We start from the raw sequence: 22,013 nt of genomic DNA, 5'->3' as shown, positions 1-22,013 counted from the left end.
GGGCAGCCCTGCCGGAGTCCAACATGCACCAGGGACAAGCCCCCGGAACATGATTTATAAATTATCAAGACAGAATATGCTAATCAATGACTAGAAGATTTCTACACATCAGCTACATAAATTCATCAACTAACCATTCAGAAACGTTCTACATGTTGTCACTTCTTCTTAAGTCTCGTCTCCATTGTCTGAATCCGGTTTAAACATAAAAGGCTAAAAAATTTAGAAATTTTCAGTGCATGTGTGTGTGAGTGCAAGCTGTTGAAGCTCCGCCCCCTGTGCCGGGAGCAGCAGCTCATTTGCATTTAAAGGAACATACACAAAACGATGCGTTTTTGCTCACCTTCAAAAAGTGACAATTTTAACATGCTATATAAAAATATCTGTGGGGTATTTTGAGCAAAAACTTCACATACAGACTCTGGGGACATCAAAGAGTTATTTTACATCTTGTGAAAAGGGCATTATACCACCACTTTAACATAGGAAAATGACATATATCAGCCTTAATTGTTGTTGGTGTTTATTTTTATCTCAGGGCTCCATTCCACCTTCAACACCTCAGTGCTACCTGCGACCCCATCTGACCGCGCTGTAGATGGCAAATTGGCTCTGATAGACCGTTAGTCCTGTCTTTTTCTGGGAGATCTCGCCAAATGGCCTCAACTGCCTTAATGACAATTAATGGCTGTAGCTGTAGGACGGCTGCTGGGGAACTGTCCTAGGCGTGTTACTGGAGCGCTGGGGTAACGCTGCGGGGTCGAATCGCCTGCTCGGCGCCAACAGCTGAAGGACACGGACTCTCCCGCAGGAGCCATTACAGTCCCAGAGTCCCACCACACTGATGTCATCCTGTGCAACGGAACGCTGAAGAGATCCAAAGTTCTGTTCACTTCCCCCATCTCTGTGCAGTGACATTAATGTGAAATAAGGACACAATGAAAGCTACTTGCTATATTTTCAGAGGCTTTTCACCTGCTTTGCAAGAGTAGGATTGGACAAGAGTGGTAACTTTCAAAGCAATCCTTGCACGTTTTTCATTTACACTTAAAATAACTGTGAAAAAAATCTTTGCAAGATGTTTCAGCAGGGATTTCTGTTGTAACATTGTTTGTGCAAGACCTGTCCTGATATGACATTGTAATGGATTTGAGTTTTACATTTTCTTCCACAGATTATACACTTTTGTTATGCAAAGTTGACATAAGCCTTGATTAAAAGTTTTGAAAAAGTAAAAAAAAAATGTAAAAAGGCAAATAGACAGACAAGACAGACAGACAGATAGACAGATAGACAGACAGACAGATAGACAGATAGACAGATAGATAGATAGATAGATAGATAGATAGATAGATAGATAGATAGATAGATCTATTTTTCTTTTGGTGCGATGTCAGAGGTTCCCGAGGGCATTATCACATGTTGTTTGAGAGTCTTTCTGGGTAATCAGTCCCTGACAAAACCGCACAAGTTTGAGTTAACTGTTCATTGACCAGCTGGTGACAATTTGGCTTAGTTATTGCATTGCACAAAAGGGACCGTGCAAAAGTAAAGACAACGGTTGAAACATGCATTAGTTGCATTAGACACTATGTTAAAAGATGATTAAAGGGATAGTTCACACAAAAATGTAATTTCTGTCATTAATTACTCACCCTCATGTTGTTCCAAACCCGTAAGACCTAATGGTTAGGGATTTGAATGAAATCCATCTAATCTAGCGATACGAATATCATATGGGATGAGCCAGAAAACTGCACTTTAGAAACTCTGTATACATTTTTAAAAAACACTCTGCTAAAACCTTAGCAGTCACATTACAACACACTGGAATACCTTAGCAGCTGCTTTGCAACACCCTGGTAACCATACAATGCATCAGAGTAACATTAGCCACATGTTAAAAAAGCACTCAAAACTTAACAGCTGCATAGCAACGCCCTGGTAACCAATCAGAACATTCAAGTAACTCCATAGCAACACACTAAAACACTCAGAACCACCACAAATTGCTCAAAACCTGGCAATTGCTCAGAATATAACATAAGGCACCACATAGCAACACACTACCTTTGCATCTGTATAGCAATGCCCTGGTAACCACCTAGAACATCTTAGTAATGGCAGCAACATGCTAAAAATGCTCAAAATACCCTAAGAACTGCATAGCAACACACTATACCTTAGCAACTGCATAGCAATGCCCTGGCAACCAACCAGTACATCCTAGTAACTGCAGACAAACATGCTAAAAACCACTCAGACCTTAGCAGCTGCATGGCAACGCCCTGGCAACCACCCAGAACACTTTATTCACCACATAGCAACATGGTAAAAGAGTAGGGCAGGATTTGCACGGGCAATACCACTATAGTTTAAAATCTTTGCCTCCCATACTATTATCCCGTGTTCTGGCAGGGGCGACTGCATCAGGGGAAAACTCATAAAGGAGATCAGCAGGGCACTTTCATACTGTACTTTCCTCTGTGTGTTCATCTGGCGGTGTATCCTTGACCTATGCATTTGTTTTATAGTGAGGCAGTTTCCTGTTGCCTTCTGTTTAGTTTGAGTCACGTTCAGCACACACACACACACACACACACACACACACACACACACACACACACACACACACACACACACACACACACACACACACACACACACACACACACACACACACACACACACACACACACATATCCCTCAGGAGCATGTGCACTCCTCTGACCCACATCTCTATGGGTTGTCCTCATTGTGTGTGATTGTGAAGACAGGATGGTGAGTGTGTGTGAGTAATAAACCCACTGGAGTGACGTCATGTCCTTAAGTCACACAGTTGCAGGTGTGTGTACTCTGTTTTTTTCTGCTTATGCATTATTTAATCTTATCAGTTTCAATAAAATATCATATCTTAAATAAATAAATATCCATTTGTACTATAAATCACTGTTAGTCTGTACCTCAGAGGTTAAAGAGGAGCATTTCAGCCGTCCAGTTTCATAATATAAAATTGGTTATACACAATACTGTACAGTTTCATTTTAAACTGCACTGTGTCTTTAAGATCTTGAGCTCCACCTCTTAACCTCTTTTTCTGAGTTCACTGGCCCTCCTTGAGCTCTGAGATCCGGAGCCATGAACAGGAAGATGAGGGGAACAGCGCCATCTTGCCACCGGAAGAAGCACTGCAGCCCAGACAGCTTCGTTTTACCATAGAACAGGGGTGAACAACCGTTCAAATCCCATGATTTGCTATACAGCATCAGGTAATCTTTCTTTTGTGCTGGTTTTTCAAAGCAAAATAGGATTGGATCAGCCTGATGCAGATACACACTTTTTTTAGATCACTAAATCTGGATTTGGATCCAAATCGGGTACCATTTCACAATGTAGGCTGCTATAAAGAACCAAAGGTAGAAGAGTCCATATGGGTCACTTTAGGCCAGGGTAGGATCGGAGAGGCTAGCAATAGCAAGCTAGCTTTGAAAGAATATCCTGAAAAGAGTCTAAAAAGCGTCACGAGACGGCGGTAAAATTACCTCATGTCTCAAAGCACATAACATTACAATAATAATGAACATAAACAAACTTACAGAGCTCTAGTTGTACCACCTGACTGTTGCAGATTCATTCCAGCGTTGATAGAGTTGACATAGAAAGGAAAACCTGAGGAGTCTGAGGATGTGAACAGTTCCGGGTTGCAATCTCGTAATTACGGTTATGTCATGGCGTGAACGCAGCATGAGCTCGTTGTTTTGGTTCAGAAGGGACTATTAAAGGTGTCTACTGTTTGTTTGTGGCGCTCAGTGACTGTGTATCTACAACTCTGCATAGCCTCATGAAATGCGCTGACGGCGTGTAATGTCTGCGCCATGTAAATACATCGGTGGACAGGCAGGAAGGACATCCTATCATTGCATTCAGACCAAATGCAATGATTGGACGAAAAATGTTTGGTCCTGAGACTTCCACAAAAGTTATATGTACATTTTTTAATATTTAGACCATCTTCTATTATTGGTTGATATCAGGATGTGAAGAGAGTTTCAACCAGAATAACAAAAAGATTATGAAAAAAACTATCCTTTAAGTGCTTTTGTTTGAAGAGAAAGAAAACAACATAAACAAACAAACATGCCTATTCAATTTTCAATTTCCTTTAAATAAACAGACCCTTACAGAGGCACTAAAGGGATATGGTGATTGGAAGAAAAAATTGAAATGGGAGAAGAAATATTTTGCGTTCTCTCGCAAAAGTTGTGCGTTCCCCTTAAGAAACTTTGCGTTAATTTGCAAGGAACTCAAGTTTTTAGGGTGAATGCAAAGTTTATTGGGGGAACTCATAACATACCAAGAGAACGCAAATGCATTTGCCTCCCTTCTTTAAGGGTTTCCGTAGTCCATCATCTGACAAATATATTTTCGATAAGGGATGCAGTTGTTACAAACTACTTTCAACTGGTTCATCTCACATGAATATGCCAGTGTAGATTATACAGTAATTAAAAAAACACTTAAAATGAAAGATTAGGCCTATTTTGTTGCACTAAAGTCTCTTTTTGTTAATTTACTGTAATGAAAGACTTAATAGGTATCCAAATGTCTACTTCTACTTTATTACTTTAACGGTTAAACTGGTGATCAAGAGCAAAATTAAAATAAAAGTGTGTGTATATTAGCCTACATGATACAAATGTTGTATTTTCTTTTCTTTTCTTTTTTTTTTACCAGTTTTAGGCCCGGTTTTACAGACAGGGCTTAGATTAACCAGGATTAGGCCCTAGTTTAATTAAGATATTTAAGTAGCTTTTATCAACGTGCCTTGGGGAAAAAAAACATTACTGATGTGAATCTGGAGACAAAACAATGGCACTGACATATTTTAAGATATGTATTGCAAGTTGCTTTCAGTTAAAACAGCGCAAACATGCATTTTAGTCTGGGACTAGACTCAAGCCTTGTCTGTGAAACTGGGGGTTAAAGTTTTATTACATTTTTGTTTCTGAAATCCACCCTTCTGTTGGGATCAGGATAATCCTCTTTTTTTAATATATATCAAAGGTATCCCAATCTTACTAAAAACTGATGATTTGATCAAAACCAAGGTTGGATTTTGTGACCTTTTTCAGAACAACCCATTTTCAAGACTTGATCCAATCCAATAGTAATTCATTTAAAAGGATATTTATCTAAATAAATATTATTAATATAAATATAATGTAAACAGATTCTTGCCATGCACTTTCTACATTTACAATATTGCCACTGGAAAGATGCACTTTGATCTTTAATTGCCTGTAGGTGGTGCAATATAACCATTCTAACAAGACCTTCATCTTGAGTGATAATTAAGATAAACACTAACTAACAAGCATACTATACTCAGTTACATAGAGGGAATATTAAATTACTTCTAATAGAAACTATTTTGTATTATTATTTGCCTGCTAAAATAATGCCAACTAAAATAAATGACACTTCAAAAATATGCATCGACTCATGCAGGTCATTTACTGTGAAATATAGAGATAACAAGTTGTTAAAATCTTAAAATGTTTAGTTTAAACAATGTGGATGCTGCAAAAATAGTGTGATGGTAAAAATGAAAGCTAGGCCTTCTTCCTACTTATGAATATTTGATATACTGAGATATTAATTCCACTATTCCTCTAGCGCACCAGCAGTCTTCATGACCTGCTTTTCCACAGGCCAAGTACAGCTAAACCAATAAGAGGAAAATTCTCTACAATTTCCCCCAGCGATAAGCTCCACATCCTGCGGGCTGGTTCTGTTCCAGGCTTTCACACCTCGTGATTGACAGATACTCTGGCCTAAACCTGCTTCAGCTCACGGAAGTGTACTATCAGAGGTCACAACAACAGTAGTTTCAGCTTTGAATGAGCAAGCACCTTGTCTTCACAAAAATGCACAAATGAAATTACAATATCTTTTTGTTCAGAAACAATAGGCCTGATGTTAATGTGTATTTTGAGACTTTATTAAATGTTTGATTGTATCAGTTGATGGTATCATATGACAACATTTATCTCATTATTTGCATGGTATTTCAAAGAATGCTATGGAATCCATCCAAAAAAACATGTAGTAAGATAGATCTCATAAACGGGTCAACATTGGTGAACTGTACGTGTGTGTGTCAGCAGGGGGAGTGTCAAAAACACATGACTCCTTCAACTTTACCTGGCACTTCCTCAAGCCAGCAACAGGTGAGTTATATATTCACCAGTAATGTGGATCATGTCTGATTGTGAGAAATCCCAGTATTTACATCAATTAGACTAATGTGCATTTATATGATGACTGGCTCTGTACATTTATTGTTGTATATGTTCAGCTGTAGGTCTACTGTACATCACATGCAGATGCTGATCTAGATCGTTTTAGGCCAGATGACAATATTTCATGATTTTAATCAATATAAATAAATAAATGTAATTTTAATTAAATTAAATTAAAAGAGAAAGATAAATAAACAAATACAATGTTAATAAAATAAAATAAATAAGAATGAACATAAACAATTACATACATAAAAGAATAAAGAAAAAACGAAATACATTAAATTTTCTTTATATATATATATATATATATATATATATATATATATATATATATATATATATATATATATATTTTTTTTTTTTTTTAAATATATATATATATATATATATATATATATATATATATATATATATATATATTATCAATTTCAAGTGAAGTGTCTCATCATTATCTGTTAAGTGGGAAATATGGAGGACTTTTTATTTCTCAGTATTAATAAATCTTGAGAGGTTTATGTGGATATATGTCCATGTCCATGCTCATGTTCATTGAAAACAATAAGGCAAAAAGGTGATTAAAATGGGTGAAAATTTAAAATGAAAAAAAAGGTCATCAACCAGCATATAATAATACATAAAAAATAAACAAAAAATAATACAGTCTTGAAGTTGATGTCCATTTGTCACATCTATCTTCTCTTTATTATTTATTCCATAGTGAGACATTTTCATTAATGATCAGAAAATTCCCACTTAAAGTTTTTAAGTACAATCAACTTGAATGTTTAAGTCATTTCAACTTAAATTACATTAAACTATCTTGTATAACTATCTTGTGTAAAAAAAAATTGTTTAACTTAGTTTGATGAGTTAAAGCAATGTAAAAACATTATTGATCATATAATTTTTTACAGCGCCTCACAAGATCTCCACGTGCTTCCCGTCCGTCACAGAATGTCATGTCGCTTGATGTGTGAGTGTGTGTGTGTGTGTGTGAGTGTGTGTGAGTGTGTGACAGATGGGGTCAGTGTGAAAATCCTCTTAGCAACTTTCTGCTGATGGAGGTTCATTGAGTAAAGCTCCACACTTTCGAGTTCAACTGGACTGGATACAGATTCAGGATACGGACATGTCCACGGAAAAGGTACTTTTTTTTTTTTTTAGCCTATAGGCCTATTCTTTTTTTAATCCCTGTTAATCTATATGTTGATTCATTAAAGGACATTTGGAGATTATATGAATTATTTTGTTCTAAACATACATCTGTTATCAGAATTGATCTGACCCCACTGTATATTTTTTAACATTAATAATTTAAAGAATTACTGTCATTATCTTGTTGGTTGGTGTCATGTGTCTAAATCAGTGAGTTCTGGTGAGGTCAGTTCTAGTTTTTCAGGAAAGATCAGTGATATTAAGTGAATAATTGCGAAGCTTGTTACACACATGTGCCCATTACTCACACACTTCCAGTCATGAATTTCACAAATATTTAACATAATGACATTTGCATAAATATTCTTTCTTAGTATTTCTTACTAAAATAGCTAGTAAGAAATGTTCGACTTTATATTATTTATAAGGTGATATAGTCCTTATAATCATGAATAGCTACATTTGAAAACTTTAGCTCCAGGGTTCAGAGCTTAAAAGATATTTTTTGAAATTATAGAATTATAAATGGAAATATGAATGTCTCATTCAGTGCATGTATATGACCTACAAACCCAATTTGAGTACATTTAGGCAGCACAGATATTCAATTTATTTATTTTTTGGTTGTATTTAAAGTGACTAATCTTATTTGTGAATGATTTCAAAAATGTATTTGGTCAAATGTATAGAATTTGCTGTTAATTTGATGGAAACATGATTGAATTAGGGTTTGTGTTTTCCTCCACACCTCATGACAGGGATTGACTGAGGTGACGGTATTAATAGCCTTATTCTGGCTGCATCTTAAGTGGATCTCACACACACACACACACACACACACACACACACACACACACACACACACACACACACACACACACACACACACACAGACTGTCAGTACAGGCCACATTGAATATATCATGCTTTTGGTCATTTATGAGGGTGAAAAGATGTGTGGATACATTTAACTTACACGTATGAAGACAGTCTACAACAAAAAAATGATGCATAGATATGATGTGTTTCCATAATTGACACCTTCGTTCAACAACAGGATGAGTTGCATAATGTTGTTATGCATCAGATCACTGCTATCAATAGATCTAGATTATGCATTTAAAACATATTACAAATATCAATGTGCATCATAAGTGATTGTTTTCTGAATAAATAATGCATAAATAAAACTTCAAATGCATGTTGATAGAAAGTGTCTTGGATGCTGTTTGACATGAATTTGTGTGCAGTTTTGTGCTTCAGATTTTTCTCCCCCATCTTTTTTTTTTTTTTTTTTAATGTTCCTTTACATTTTATTGGGTTGGATGAAAATAATTGACTAAAACATCTTTTATCTGTATAACTTCCTCCGCATCAGACACATCCGTCAGCACATTTCAAGCAAAAATATGACAATTTAGCAATTGGGTCTTTCCATGTCAAATCAACCAAATTTTGGAAACTTCCTCTTTGATTTTGCTCATAGACAAACATTAGTAGTGTTGAAAGTCAAAATATTAAATGAATATTTACTGGGTAATCCACTATTTTGTGGAGGGGGTCAAAATTACCATTTTCACCTGAGATTTGGAGCCAAATTACAGGTGGGCGAAAGTGACTTTAGAAAGATGGCAGCATTATTATTTTATCTTTACACAGAGATTGGTAGGTCTGCTATTAAATTCTGTTGTCTTCAGCAAATTATATGCCAATGGTGACATTTCAAAACTCAATGTCAAGTAACTCAAGAAGTATTAAAGATATCTTAACATTATAGAAAAAGAAAAATAGAAAAAAAAGTTTGTTAAGAACCAGAATCTAAAAGGATATTGAGATATATTTATATGCTGTACCACTGCTTTTGACCACTGAAAATGTGTTTAACAATTTACTCTTAGAGCCACATTGAGATCTCCATATCTCTGGGACTGAACCATATAGAGCCTTAAAAATGAACATACCCAAAAAAAAGTTTGTTAAGAACCAGAATCCCAAAACACATTGAGATATCTTTGCTACTTTTTGAGTTACAGACATATACTTAGGAAAAAAACAAAAAGTGCTTCTCCATATTTTTGAACTGTCACCATTGGCATATAATGCAACAAGGATTGCTAAGCACAAGATCTACCTATCTCTACATAAAAATAAAACAATGATGCTGCCATCTTTCTAAAGTCATTTTCACCCACCTGTAATTTGGCTTGAAATTTTAGGTGAAATTTGTCATTTGAGGAATCACCCATAAGAAGTTACATATTTCCATTTTCCTTGAAGAAAATGAAGTGTGCAGTAGGATGAAGAATAAGATGCTTCTGAATAACTTGATTGAGAGTGATATTCAGAATGTTGTTCTCTTCTTATTTGTTGCTTTCACATGCATCATTACTGGTGAGTTCTCTAATTTTCTAACAAAAAAAAATCGTTGTCTGTGCTCTCACTATTCCTTCATGCCTCCCTGTTTTAGCTTGTACTATTCCTGAACGATATCTGACACTTTGCATTACTATGCATTTCTCGTGTTTATTGACTCTTCAAGATTCATTTCTTGATGTATTCCTCATTTTTAAGTCGCTTTGGTTAAAAGTGTCTGCTAAATGAATAAATGTAAACGCTTAATTTTTTATCTCTCCAACATGCCATTGACAATAATGTAATTTTATGACTGCGCACATCAGAATATTACAGAAGCCCAAAAAGAAGAAGCCCGAGTCCACTCCAGTAGAGACCAATGGAAGCGAAGCCAAACCCAAAAAGCCCAAGAGCAAGAAGAGCGGAGATCTGTCGGCCGAGAGCAGCCCGGCCACTCAGAGTACGCCAGAGAGTTCATGTCCTGAATGTCACATCAATACACAGTTCTGTCATGAAACTCTAGATGGGAGGTCCTTAAAGGGATAGTTCACTTTGAAATTAAATTTTGGTATGTTTTAGCTTACCTCAAGGGCATCCAAGATGTAGGTGTCTTTTTTCCGCAGTAGTTTCAATTTTGATATTTTTAGGTCAAACCGTTCTTGTCTGTCAGTCATTTAATGCAGGTCTGTGGTCACTGTCTCAAAGAGCATGCACAGAGTCCAAATTAAAATTAAAACAATTAAACAATTCCCCATTGTAAGTACACATTGATGGCCTAAGACACGAAACGAGCGGTTTGTGTGAGAAAACGAACAGTATTTATATCGTTTAACTTTTTACCTCTTATACACAGCCACGTCCAAGTGATCTGAGGGCGCGCGTGCATCCTGGTGTGTGCCGTGTGTGCAGACTGGTGCATAGATATATACACTAGATGTCGCCTTGTCTACGGCAGTTCATTGGAACGAATGTCTTTAAGGCGACATCTAGTGTATATATATATATCTATGCACCAGTCTGTGCACACGTCACACACCAGGATGCGCGCGCGCCATCAGATCACTTGGACGTGGCTGTGTATAAGAGGTAAAAACTATATAAATACTGTTCGTTTTCTCACACAAACCGCTCGTTTCGTGTCTTAGGCCATCAATGTGTACTTACGATGGGGAATTGTTTAATTTGGACGATGGGGAATTGTTTTAATTTGGACTCTGTGCATGCTCTTTGAGACAGTGACCATAGACCTGCATTATATGACTGACAGACAAGAACGGTTTGACCTAAAAATATCAAAATTGCCCTTGAGGTAAGCTAAAACATACCAAAATTTAATTTCAAAGTGAACTATTCCTTTAACTCAAACTGCTTGCAATCACATCATTCTCCAAAGGGCACAGTTGATTGGTTCCTGCTGTATCAGTAGCCAATGAGCTGCTCAACCTTAAATACTTGTTCAGCATTTGCTTTAGCAGTTGCAGTGCACTTTCAGAAACCCTCCACCTTCCCCAGCTCCACCTGTATAGATGTGCTATGGGTAATTCGCTATATTATACAGTAGTAGCATGTCCTACTTGCTCACAGCAGCGTGTCATGTGTGTATTGGCAGTAGCAAATCTCGTACTTGATCTACAGCAACAGCAATAACAGAAACAACAGCGCAGCAGATCTATTACGCCAAGACCCAACATATAAACATCGTCATATCCATTAACATACCAAACACTCCAAGAGTTGTCATGACAGAACTGTGCTTCTGTCAGGCTGTTTACACAATTCTCACAAACCTCCCTCACAGATGGAGAGAAGGTGAAGAAGAAGAAACTAGAGAAGGAAAAAGAATCAACAGAGAAGGAGAAAGAATCCAAAAAGAAAGCGAAAAGTGCCCCAAAGAAGAAGAAGAGTAAGTGACCCATGTTTATTGATATACTGTTATAGTTTTTAATATTTTTAATTGGCTTTTATTTTTGTATTTTCAGTTTTTATTTGAATTCTGCTTTATTTAAAATGTGCTTTGTCGTATTTTTTTGTGTACATTTCTATTTAGCTTTATTTTTATTTGAGTATTATTAATTTTAGTACTACAACTTGCCAAGGCAATATCTCTAATTTTAAGACATCATCTTTAATGTAGGGCTGTCAAAAGATTAATCGCGATTAATCGCATCCAAAATAAAAGTTTGTTTTTACATAATACATGTGTGTGTACGGTGTATAATTATTTTCTATATATAAATACACACACATGCATGTATATATTTAAGAAATATTTGCATGTATATATATTTATATTATATATAATTTATATTATATATAAATATTTTATATATAAATAACACATTTTTCTTAAATATATATGCATGTGTGTGTATTTATATATAGAAAATAATTATACTCCATACACACACATATATTATGTAAACACAAACTTTTATTTTGGATGCAATTAATCGCGATTAATCGTTTGACAGCCCTACATTAATGTTAAGTTAAAATTAGTTTAGATGTAAACACTGATGTCTACGGTAGTGATCAAACTAGAGTACATCACCATTTGAAAGAAACTTGACTCTTCAAATAAAGATTGTATCATTCCATCGTTACACCAGTAGGTGGCGACAAGTTTTTGTTAAAAAAATGTATTTGTCATTGAATCATTCATTCAAGAGATTAATAAAAAAAAAATGCTGATTCATCCAGTTATGGAACACGTGAAGTCTTAATGAGTGAGTCGTTGAATCAGTCATTCAAACGATTGTAAAATAAATAAATAAATAAATAAAATATTTTTACATGGACTTTTGTTTAGTTGTCTATTCAGAATCGAGGGAGAATCATGATCTTTTGATTCTCAATTTATCCAGAATCGTGCAGCTCTAGGTTCAGTTCATCTAATATTTTTATTTTTATTTATTTAAGCTTTATTTCAGTTAATGTTTTCAGTTATTCGTTTTTATTAACAATAACAACACTGAAGTGACCTTTCACAAATTCGGTTTTATTGAGTTCTCAATTTTTTTTTCTAAGACTATAAGACAATTACTGAGATAAATTAAGAATATATAGTTATGAATGTGTATAGCATCTCAGATTGGAAGAATTTGATCATATTGATACTTTGGATTTCAGACTATAATATCTTGAGCTCATTTTGAAACATATGTTGAAACTGTGAGATAATTTGGAGTTTGTTTCTCAGGAGAAAAATCAATTCAACCCATTTTTCTCATGACTGTCTTGGAGAAACAACTGTAACACTAAACAATGTCTTCTCTCTCCTACAGGATGACGGTGTGACATTTGATAAGTGTACCGATTTTTCTTTACTGAGCACTTAAATGTGTTTATTGTTAAACAGGTTCTACAGAAGATGATGACGATGATGAAGAGGACGATGGGGAGACCACTCCTCAGAAGAAGACAAAGAAAAAGACTTCAAAAGAAAGTTCTGATGGAAAAGAAAAAGAGAAGGAAAAAGACAAGAAGTCCAAATCAAAAGGTGTCCTCTGTTCAAATGAGTAACATAAAGCTCTTAAACTTTCTATTATGAGCTCTGATGTTACTTTCAACAATACTTGCTAACTAGATTTATTTATGCATTTGTTTATTGATTTCTTGCTTTATGTGAACATGAAGACGTCAAAGAGGACGCAGACAGCAAAGGAAAATCTAAAGCCAAGAAAAAGGAGCCGGCCTCCATGTTTCAGATAAATGGAGACAAGCCTGAAACCAAGAGTAAAAAGAAAGGTAATGTTCTGAGAGCTTTTCCACATGCGTGTCCGCTTGATGATTCAGAATAATGTATATGTTTGCTTATCTTTTGGATGATAAAGCTGCCAAATCTGAGAGTGAAGATGAGAGCGAACCAGAAACCAAAACCAGCAAGACGAAGAAGAAGAGCAGCTCAAACCCATCCTCCATGTTTCAGACAGGAGGGGACAAAGACAAGGACAAGGACAAAAAGACAAAAAAGACCAAAAGTAAGTATTATGATACGCACAATTTGACATAAAAAGACATAAAAGCTTAAATTATTTTTAAAAAATTATGTTATTAGGTTAAATGTTACTATATTACTTTTTATTTTTTGTTATATCATATATTTTGTCACTATTACTATAAATACTTGAATAAATAAATAAATTCAATGAATAACAAACAGTATTTTTTTAGTTGCTTTGATTCCAACAAAGCAATATGTTGTATTTTTTTTTTTTGCATAGCAATAAAATTAAGTTAAATAACCATTTCGCGGGTTATACCCAGGGTTTGAAATGAACTTTTTCACTCACCGGCCACTTTGGCTACTACATTTTTAAGTTACCGGCCAATCAGAACTTCTACTAGCCAAAAAAATAAAATAAAAATGAAGAACCAGATTACCTATGACAGCTTATATATCAAATTTGGATTTCATACATTCATTTCTTATTCAAACAAAATCCTGTTATCCAGCCATCTCCTCCCTTCTTTCATCCAGATCCTTTTCACCAAAAATGACAGATCAATACAATACAAAGAACATCAAAAAATGTAGGATGCGAATCAGGGAAAATACTTGGATATAAACTACCAAAGACATGCTCAGTACTGTACTTCGGAAGTCTAACAGAAAAGAAAGTACAAAATAAAGACAAATACTTAATTAAAATCCTTCTGGCAGCATCAAAAAAGGCCATTACACGAAAATGGTGTAAAGAGGACCCCCCAACCCTGAAAAACTGGAGAGACATTGTGGAGGAAATTCACAACATGGAAAGACTAACATATATTTTAAGACTACAGCAAGAAATCTGTGAAGAGAGATGGAAAAAAATGGACTTTATACACAAACTTTATTCACTATGACCACTGACACTGTGTTGTAAATGTTCTTTTTGTTGTTGTAAAATTGAAAAAATCAACAATAAACCTTAAGTAAAAAAAAATAAAAATAAAAAAATGTAGGATGCTGGATGTCTTTTTGATAACCAAATGCTTTTTTTCAAGCGCGCTGTTATTTGTTGCGTAGTGATGGTCATGTTCAAGTAAGCCAGAGATGAGCAGATTCTGCGCAATTCGCTGTATTTAATATATCATGATGACTCACGAGTTGAGTATTTGCATTAAATCAGTGCAGATTTGTCTTACATGAACTTCCACGAAGTGAGTAAACATAATAAGTAACACACCAAATTGGCTAGTGATTTGACAGCGTTACCCGCCCTGTTGATTTTTTTTTTGGCGGATGTTAATTTCAAACAGGTTATGTCATTGTGAAGAAATTGAATATTAACTATTTTATATATATATATATATATAAATCTTAATTTGTTTCCATAAAATGACAGCACGTGGCTGTTCCCATGTCTGATTTGATTGTTTCTCATCCTCAGATCCTGCTAAAGCAGAAGAAACTGAAGACTCTGATTCAGAAGTGACACAGAAAAAGAAAAAGGGCAAAGGGAAAAAAGGCAAAAAGGTAAATTCAGTGTATTCCACATTATTCTCATTCTAGTATTAATTTTAGTGGGATATTTTAAAAGGTGCCCATTTTTTTCCTGTGAAGGAGGAGCGAGCACCTTCTCCTGTCATCGAGTTTGACAATCTGGAGGAGTTTGTACTTCAGCCCGCTCAACAAGGCGTCATGGTAAAGTGCAAAGTGACCCGGGACAAGAGAGGGATGGACCGAGGCCTTTACCCAACTTACTACCTGCACCTGGACAATGAGAAGAAAGTATGACATCTACTGTAGCGTTTGTATTTATCAGTAGGATGGATGAGTGGTAAACATAGACACTATATAGAACCTTAGGGTTCCGTCAGGCGCTTCATATATAGAACATTATAGGGTTTCCCATCATGGGATTATTAAATGGATTTAGTTTTAATCAATTTTGTTTCAATTTATTTTTAACTTTAAATAAATGTTATGAAATAAGCAACATGAAAGTATTCTGCAATTTTGACTTCTCCTTATATAGAACCTTTCTGGCAATAAGAAGTCAAGAACCTTAGAGTTCTAAATAGAATTGGAACCCATTGGACCTTTTTTGTAGAGTGTACCTTTCAAAAGTTTGTGGTGATTAGTAAGATTTGTTTTGAAAGATTTCTCTTCTGCTCACCAAGGCTGCATTTATATACAGTAAAAACACTAATATTGTGAAATATTATTACAATTGAATATATGTTCAAATGTAATTTATTCCTGTGATCAAAGCTGAATTTTCAGCATCATTACTCCAGTCTTCAGTGTCACATGATCCTTCAGAAATCATTATTATATATATTATAAATGTCTTTAATGTCACTTTTGATTAATTTAATGTGTCCTCGCTGAATAAAAGTATTAATTTCTTTCGAAAAACAAAGAAAATCTTACTTACCCCAATATATGGTTCAATTTGCATCACTAATTTAGCTTTGCAAATGGGAGTAATATGAATTCCGATGTAACACATCTTTTTTTGTCCATTTTACATCGAGGTGTTTTTGTTAGCGGGAAGGAAGAGGAAAAAAAGCACAACCTCAAACTACTTGATCTCCATAGACCCCACCGACCTCTCCAGAGGAGGAGAAAACTTCGTTGGGAAGCTGAGGTACGTGGGTTTGGACCATTACCAATATAGCTGCTCTTTATATGATACTTTTGTAGGTCTATGACACAGTCTCATTGATTTAAAGCTTATTTGCACTTGTATTTCAGGTCAAATCTGATGGGAACTAAGTTCACGGTGTTTGATAATGCACTGCATCCGGACCGAGCTCTGCCGGACATGTCTAACGCTCGCCAGGAATTGGCAGCCATTATCTATGTAAGGCAACATTACAATACTGCTGTAGTTCTGGTTGAAGCACTTATCAATGAAACAATATCAGTTATATTTCATAATATTAATTTGATATTATATTGTGACTTTAGGAAACAAATGTTTTGGGCATGAAAGGACCGAGACGAATGATTATAGTTATTCCTGGCATGACCAAAGATGGTGAACGAGTCCCCATACGACCACGTAGTGTAAGTAAATCACAAATGTATACATACATACACACACAACCATTTCTTTTTTAAAGTACAACTGAATATACTGCTTCCCAACAGGACAATAATGGCCTCCTCATGAGACATCAAAACAGAAATATGGAAAACTTGATAGAGCTGCGCAATAAGACGCCAGTGTGGAACGAGGATACGGCGTCACACGTGTTAAACTTCAACGGCAGAGTCACACAGGCCTCCATCAAAAATTTCCAGATTGTGCATAACAAAGACCGTAAGTCTCTGTGTTGATACTGCTTCACAAATAGATCATGTTTGGAAAAGCATTCTCAAACACTACTAATTTTGCAGTATGCAAATCATCACAGCTACTACAGTTGCCAAAATGTGAATTATATAACCTGCAGTGTTATTTTTGGATTCTTATATACTGTTATTAATTTTAATTTTAGTTTTAGTACTTTTGTAGTGCTTTTGTCATTTTTTTATTAGTTTGCTTTCGTGATAATGTATTATTTTTATTTAATTAAATAATTTATTTGATTATATAATATTATATGTAATTTATTATTTAGGTTGTAGTACTTCAACTATTTAAAGCCAAATTAGTGCCAAATTAGTTAATGCAATATACTGTATCCCACAATGCAATGCCCTTGACTTCCATCCATTTCCAATGTGGAAAATGTACCAGGAATAATATCAACAGCAATTTTTTTTTATCTCTTTCTTGACTTACTGTTTGAAAAGTGCAAAAAGTCAAGACATTTAACTGTAAAAATTGATTTTTTTGTTGCATACTAAGTAGAGCTGTCAAACGATTAATCGTGATTAATCGCATCCAAAATAAAAGTTTGTTTTTACATAATATATGTGTGTGTACGGTGTATAATTATTTTCTATATATAAATACACACACATGCATGTATATATTTAAGAAATATTTGCATGTATATACTGTGTATATATATTTATATTATATATAATTTATATTATATATAAATATTTTATATATAAATAACACATTTTTCTTAAATATATATATGGATGTGTGTGTATTTATATATAGAAAATAATTATACACCGTACACACACATATATTATGTAAACACAAATTTTTATTTTGGATGCGATTAATCGCGATTAATCGTTTGACAGCCCTAATACTAAGTGAATACTATTATTTGAAAAGTTTATTGTTCCATATTGCATGCTTTTTCACTGTTTTATACAAAGTGTGCAGTATACACCGTGCAGGAGGATGTTGTCAAATACATTTATAATTAATGGCAGTATTAATATGTTAGCGAAGTAAATAAAAGTTTGCATGACCATTTTTTGTGCTATATTTCAGTGGACTACATTGTGATGCAGTTTGGGAGAGTTGCAGACGACGCTTTCACTCTGGACTACAGGTATCCTCTGTGTGCCGTACAAGCCTTTGCCATCGCCCTCTCCAGCTTTGATGGCAAAATCGCCTGCGAGTAACAGTGTCAAGATTTCCTGCTGGCCTCTTTCTGTGATTCTGTCACATGCAGCAAATGGGAAACGTTCTCACTCAGTATCAGCTCAATTCTCTACAAGAAGACCGAAACCCATTAATCTGTCAAATGAAGCACCATTGCTTGTGGGGTTGCATGATTTTACATGCCGTAGTTGGTCATATCCTCTTATATGGGCTAAAATCAAATAATGGTTGTGCAATGGGTGTACTGGAGAACGGAGGGAGTGCCTCCTTTTATGATGTTTGATTTGAGGGTGTGAAAGATACAAATGACCCCTGGTGGTGAGGAGGTCACATTAGACGTGGTATGTGCTTAAAAACGGCGAAAAAGAAACAGTGGACTGTGTTGTATTTTTTTGGTTGTATAGTATTTTAATAATGTCTTCTTCACATTTTAGCAAACCGGGTTAAAAACAGTGTTGCATAACCTAATAACATAAGTAGAAAAGGCACAGTTTAACTTTTTTTTTTTATTGTATGTTTCATTGGCAGTCGTGCTATGTTTTGTGTGTGTGTGTAACTGTGTACAAATGCTTGTCCAAGAAAGAGATGTCTGTGCAAGTGTGCCGAATGCTGAAGATTAAAGCAAGGTCCAGATTTATCAGAGCTGATGGCAAATTTCAGATTTTTGCACATGCAATATGATTGGCATGACTGATGCGTGGAGTATGTCAAACATCTCAACCACTCATGCAGTTTCCTGCTTACTCAAGCAAAAATTATCTGGAATATTATGTGTCATTGCTGAAATAATTCCATGATCACGTGATACAGATGCGAAAACTCATTGTTTGGTGTTTAATTTATTTTGTTTTGCCTTTTACGTGTCATTATAGTTTATGATTACTTGACTTCTGTAACATAGGATGTATTTGATAAAAACCCATAACTGTCTTAATGCGTGCAGACAAAAGTAAATAAAATTAGACATGTTCTTCCATTTTTACTCAATGTGAATGTAAATGTAGGAAGGAAAATGCAATACTGTGAAATGAAATAAAAGTGTTTGTAAAAATGTGCTTCGTTTAAGAATTTCTTTTATAGGTGTGTTTGACCGATGTGCAAAAGTGAAAGTCAATATGAAATAAAACTACCGGTACTTTAATCTAGCACATTCATGGTATTTTTAAAATGCTTATCTTTGCAGCCACTTACATTTTCACAGGGAAAATGATGTTAAGCAATAGCCAAATATCTATTTTGCCATTTGTTTTAGGCTTTTAATGCTGCCTAATGTTAATTTATTAAATGCCTTGGCAATAATAGCAAACTTACAGATTTAAAAATATTTCGTAAGTCCGGTGGATTGTGAATGCTGATTTATATTGACTTTAAATGCCTTTCTAAAGCGCTTGTAAAGTATATATTGAAGATTAAGTCATTGCATGGGGCTGAATGAATGAACGAACTGTACAGCAAATGAAAGTCTCTGTGGTAATATTATCACTTTAGCTCAGCTTTAGCTGTGATATTACACTGAGGATCTGTCTTTAAACCTTCAGCCTCAGGCCAGACCAGATGATCTGTCACAGCCTGCTGGGTTGGTTGTCCAAACTTGTAGATCTTAGAAAAGTTTACCGCGTAGAGTTGCTGTGATTGTTTCAACTACTTCCTCATCTGGTCCCTGTTGCTTTTTGTAACCTTTGTAAAATGTTAACTTTTCTTAGCCGATCTTTACTTTGGACTGTTTACTCACATGTTTCAGGTTTGACCTACAGACGGAGCTCTACGCCTGTAGAGATGCGTGTTAAAGCAGCATATGCATTATAATCTTAGGCTTTCCTCCAGGATATTACATCACTGAGTTTGACTGTTCTGCTCCCCTGAGACGGTGGTTGTGGTGAAGAGGTTTCACTGTTCACACTCATCGCTCTGGAATGTTGCATGGATTCTATTAGAATTCCTGGACGATGATGATGATGATGAAGGCCTTCTAAAAAGGGTTCGGGAACCATGCTGCATTTGACCTGCAAAGATAATCATTGGTTCATGTAGTGATTTTTGGCAGATTTTATGAAATCTTCAGGATTTTTGTCCAAACCTTCTTAAAAGTATACCACAACTTATTTTAATTAGCATGAGAATAAACCAATGTTGATGAACAAATCTATATCTAAAAATATACATTCAGAAAAATATTTCAAAGGAGAAACATTCCTGTGCAATGAAATTCCTTTCTTCCAAAACATGTATCTTTTATATCTACAAAAGAAAAAGACTGAATTGCTAGTTAACTTGTAAGTCCAACTTGTTTGTTAGTGTAAAAAGTGTAATGAATACAGAAACAAATTAGTTTGAATATTTTAGACAAATGTGCAATAATAAAATAAACTGTGATGGTGATAAAGGTGCAATTTAAGGAATGTGTTTCTCTTTTTTCGTATATATATTTTTTTTCTGTCAAGATTATTCTTGCATTTCACAAGAAATAAAAAATTAGTACCAGGGGCCAGTTGCATAAACATAGCCGACAAGTTAAGACTGTGTCTTAAAAACTAGTCTGACTGATAACTAGCAGTTAGTTAGGACTAATTACTCTTAATCTTCAGATTCATATTAGACCAATGTACTTTTCATTATCAGTCTTGAAGAAAAACATAGATTGTAAGACTATTCTAAGCATTTTTTATATTACATTTCATATATGATCTACCCAACGCTTCCTGTCATTGAAAAAAAGTAATTACATTAATCTAAACTTGGTTTTTCATTAGTACAGTACAGTAGCTCATGTACAGCTTTTCTTCATGTGGCCCAAAGTGGGCGTGGCGTCTGGAGAAAGCCCCGCCCCCCGCCGTGTTGATTGACGCTCAACAGTGGCCCCTCCTTAAACTTTTTTTCCCTCCTTCGTTTTCCACTGAAGTGCGTGAATTTCATACCAAACCCATACTTCGCATTCCACCTTTACTGTCAAACCGGGAGAAATATTACTGAAAACAATAGAGCACCAAGATAAATATAACTTTAAAGACATAAACCTCGTCCTGTTCTTTCGGTAGAGGTGTTTCCTAATAAAGGTGAGTTTTAGATTCACTCGTTCCCTTTGTCTGATCGCGTTTTTCACTAGCGAAGTTTTCAGATCTTTGTCATATTTTGCATTTTTCCTCGGAACTCCCTGCGTTGGGTGGGATGAGGGACACAATTCCGTGTGGATATGCTGTAATTGTGCGTGTGTGAGGACGAGGAAGCCGTTTTAGTGTGATAGCCGGGAACTTTTGCCTTAGAATTAGACTTTTAAGTTAGAAACATTATTCCAACTAACGCTTCCATTGTTGCGCGTAGAAGTTGAGTCGAAAATGTCATGCTCGTTTGCACAGGCTCTTATTTACTCTGGTGGCAGGATTTTCCAAACACTTGTACTTGAAAATAAGCAACGAGGTTTTGTTGTTCCAGAAAATTGTCAGAGAGAAACGACAGAAGTGTTTGGAGAGATCGTTCGCCCTTTTTTCTGCGTTATCAGGTAAGTGTAACAGTTTGTTTCACTTGACAGGCTCAAGAAGTGTAACGTTAGCCTACTAAGATTTAATATTTAGTGATTTATGTGAGGTTAACACTGATATATTTTTAAGAGTAGAGAAATATATGCATAAAACGTTATGTTCTTTGTTTACAAGACTTTCTTGTAAATAACTTTTTATTTCATAACGTGAAATGAAAACAAATGACATTATTGGAAATAAAAAAATATTATGTGGATTCAGTAAACTATTTAAAT

At 35.1% G+C, this 22,013-nt stretch overlaps 2 protein-coding genes across 14 annotated transcripts in view; both read left to right on the top strand.

Annotated features, from left to right (window-relative positions):
* The first annotated feature begins 7,300 nt into the window (after window positions 1-7,300).
* On the top strand, window positions 7,301-19,317 carry LOC307166039 (tubby-related protein 3). 2 transcript variants are annotated; one of them, XM_079884160.1, is made up of 13 exons: window positions 7,301-7,449; window positions 10,149-10,272; window positions 11,611-11,715; window positions 13,171-13,311; window positions 13,449-13,559; window positions 13,646-13,792; window positions 15,188-15,273; window positions 15,361-15,528; window positions 16,278-16,390; window positions 16,498-16,606; window positions 16,714-16,812; window positions 16,897-17,068; window positions 18,149-19,317. In XM_079884160.1, exons 1-13 carry the CDS (start codon window positions 7,435-7,437, stop codon window positions 18,280-18,282), a joined length of 1,524 nt encoding a protein of 507 aa, XP_079740286.1. In that variant the 5' UTR covers window positions 7,301-7,434; the 3' UTR covers window positions 18,283-19,317. The 2 variants fall into 2 exon arrangements, with proteins under 2 accessions (XP_079740286.1, XP_079740285.1); XM_079884159.1 differs by having other exon boundaries at window positions 7,360-7,449; window positions 9,928-10,272.
* Window positions 19,318-21,151: 1,834 nt separating this feature from the next.
* The window catches only part of tead3b (TEA domain family member 3 b), a 48,327-nt gene continuing 47,465 nt past the window's right edge, over window positions 21,152-22,013 (top strand). For all 12 annotated transcript variants that reach the window (XM_079884699.1, XM_079884697.1, XM_079884692.1 and 9 more), the window contains exons 1-2: window positions 21,152-21,315; window positions 21,692-21,758. The gene's annotated coding sequence lies outside the window, so the exon portion shown is untranslated. The remainder of the gene's footprint in view (window positions 21,316-21,691; window positions 21,759-22,013) is intronic.

Source organism: Squalius cephalus (genome assembly GCF_949319135.1).
Source record: "Squalius cephalus genome assembly, chromosome: 10".
In the NCBI taxonomy this organism is placed as follows: Eukaryota; Metazoa; Chordata; class Actinopteri; order Cypriniformes; family Leuciscidae; genus Squalius; species Squalius cephalus.
Note: the sequence above shows the minus strand (reverse complement) of the source record. Positions and strands in the feature narration are given on the sequence as shown.

What these genes read in the sequence shown, in the direction of transcription:
- LOC307166039 (XM_079884159.1), top strand. Translation starts at nt 10,122, where the DNA reads ATGACTGCGCACATCAGAATATTACAGAAGCCCAAAAAGAAGAAGCCC. An exon ending in TGCCCCAAAGAAGAAGAAGA is followed by an intron (nt 11,716 to 13,170) that starts GTAAGTGACCCA and finishes ATTGTTAAACAG; the next exon opens with GTTCTACAGAAGATGATGAC. An exon ending in AAGGGAAAAAAGGCAAAAAG is followed by an intron (nt 15,274 to 15,360) that starts GTAAATTCAGTG and finishes TTTCCTGTGAAG; the next exon opens with GAGGAGCGAGCACCTTCTCC.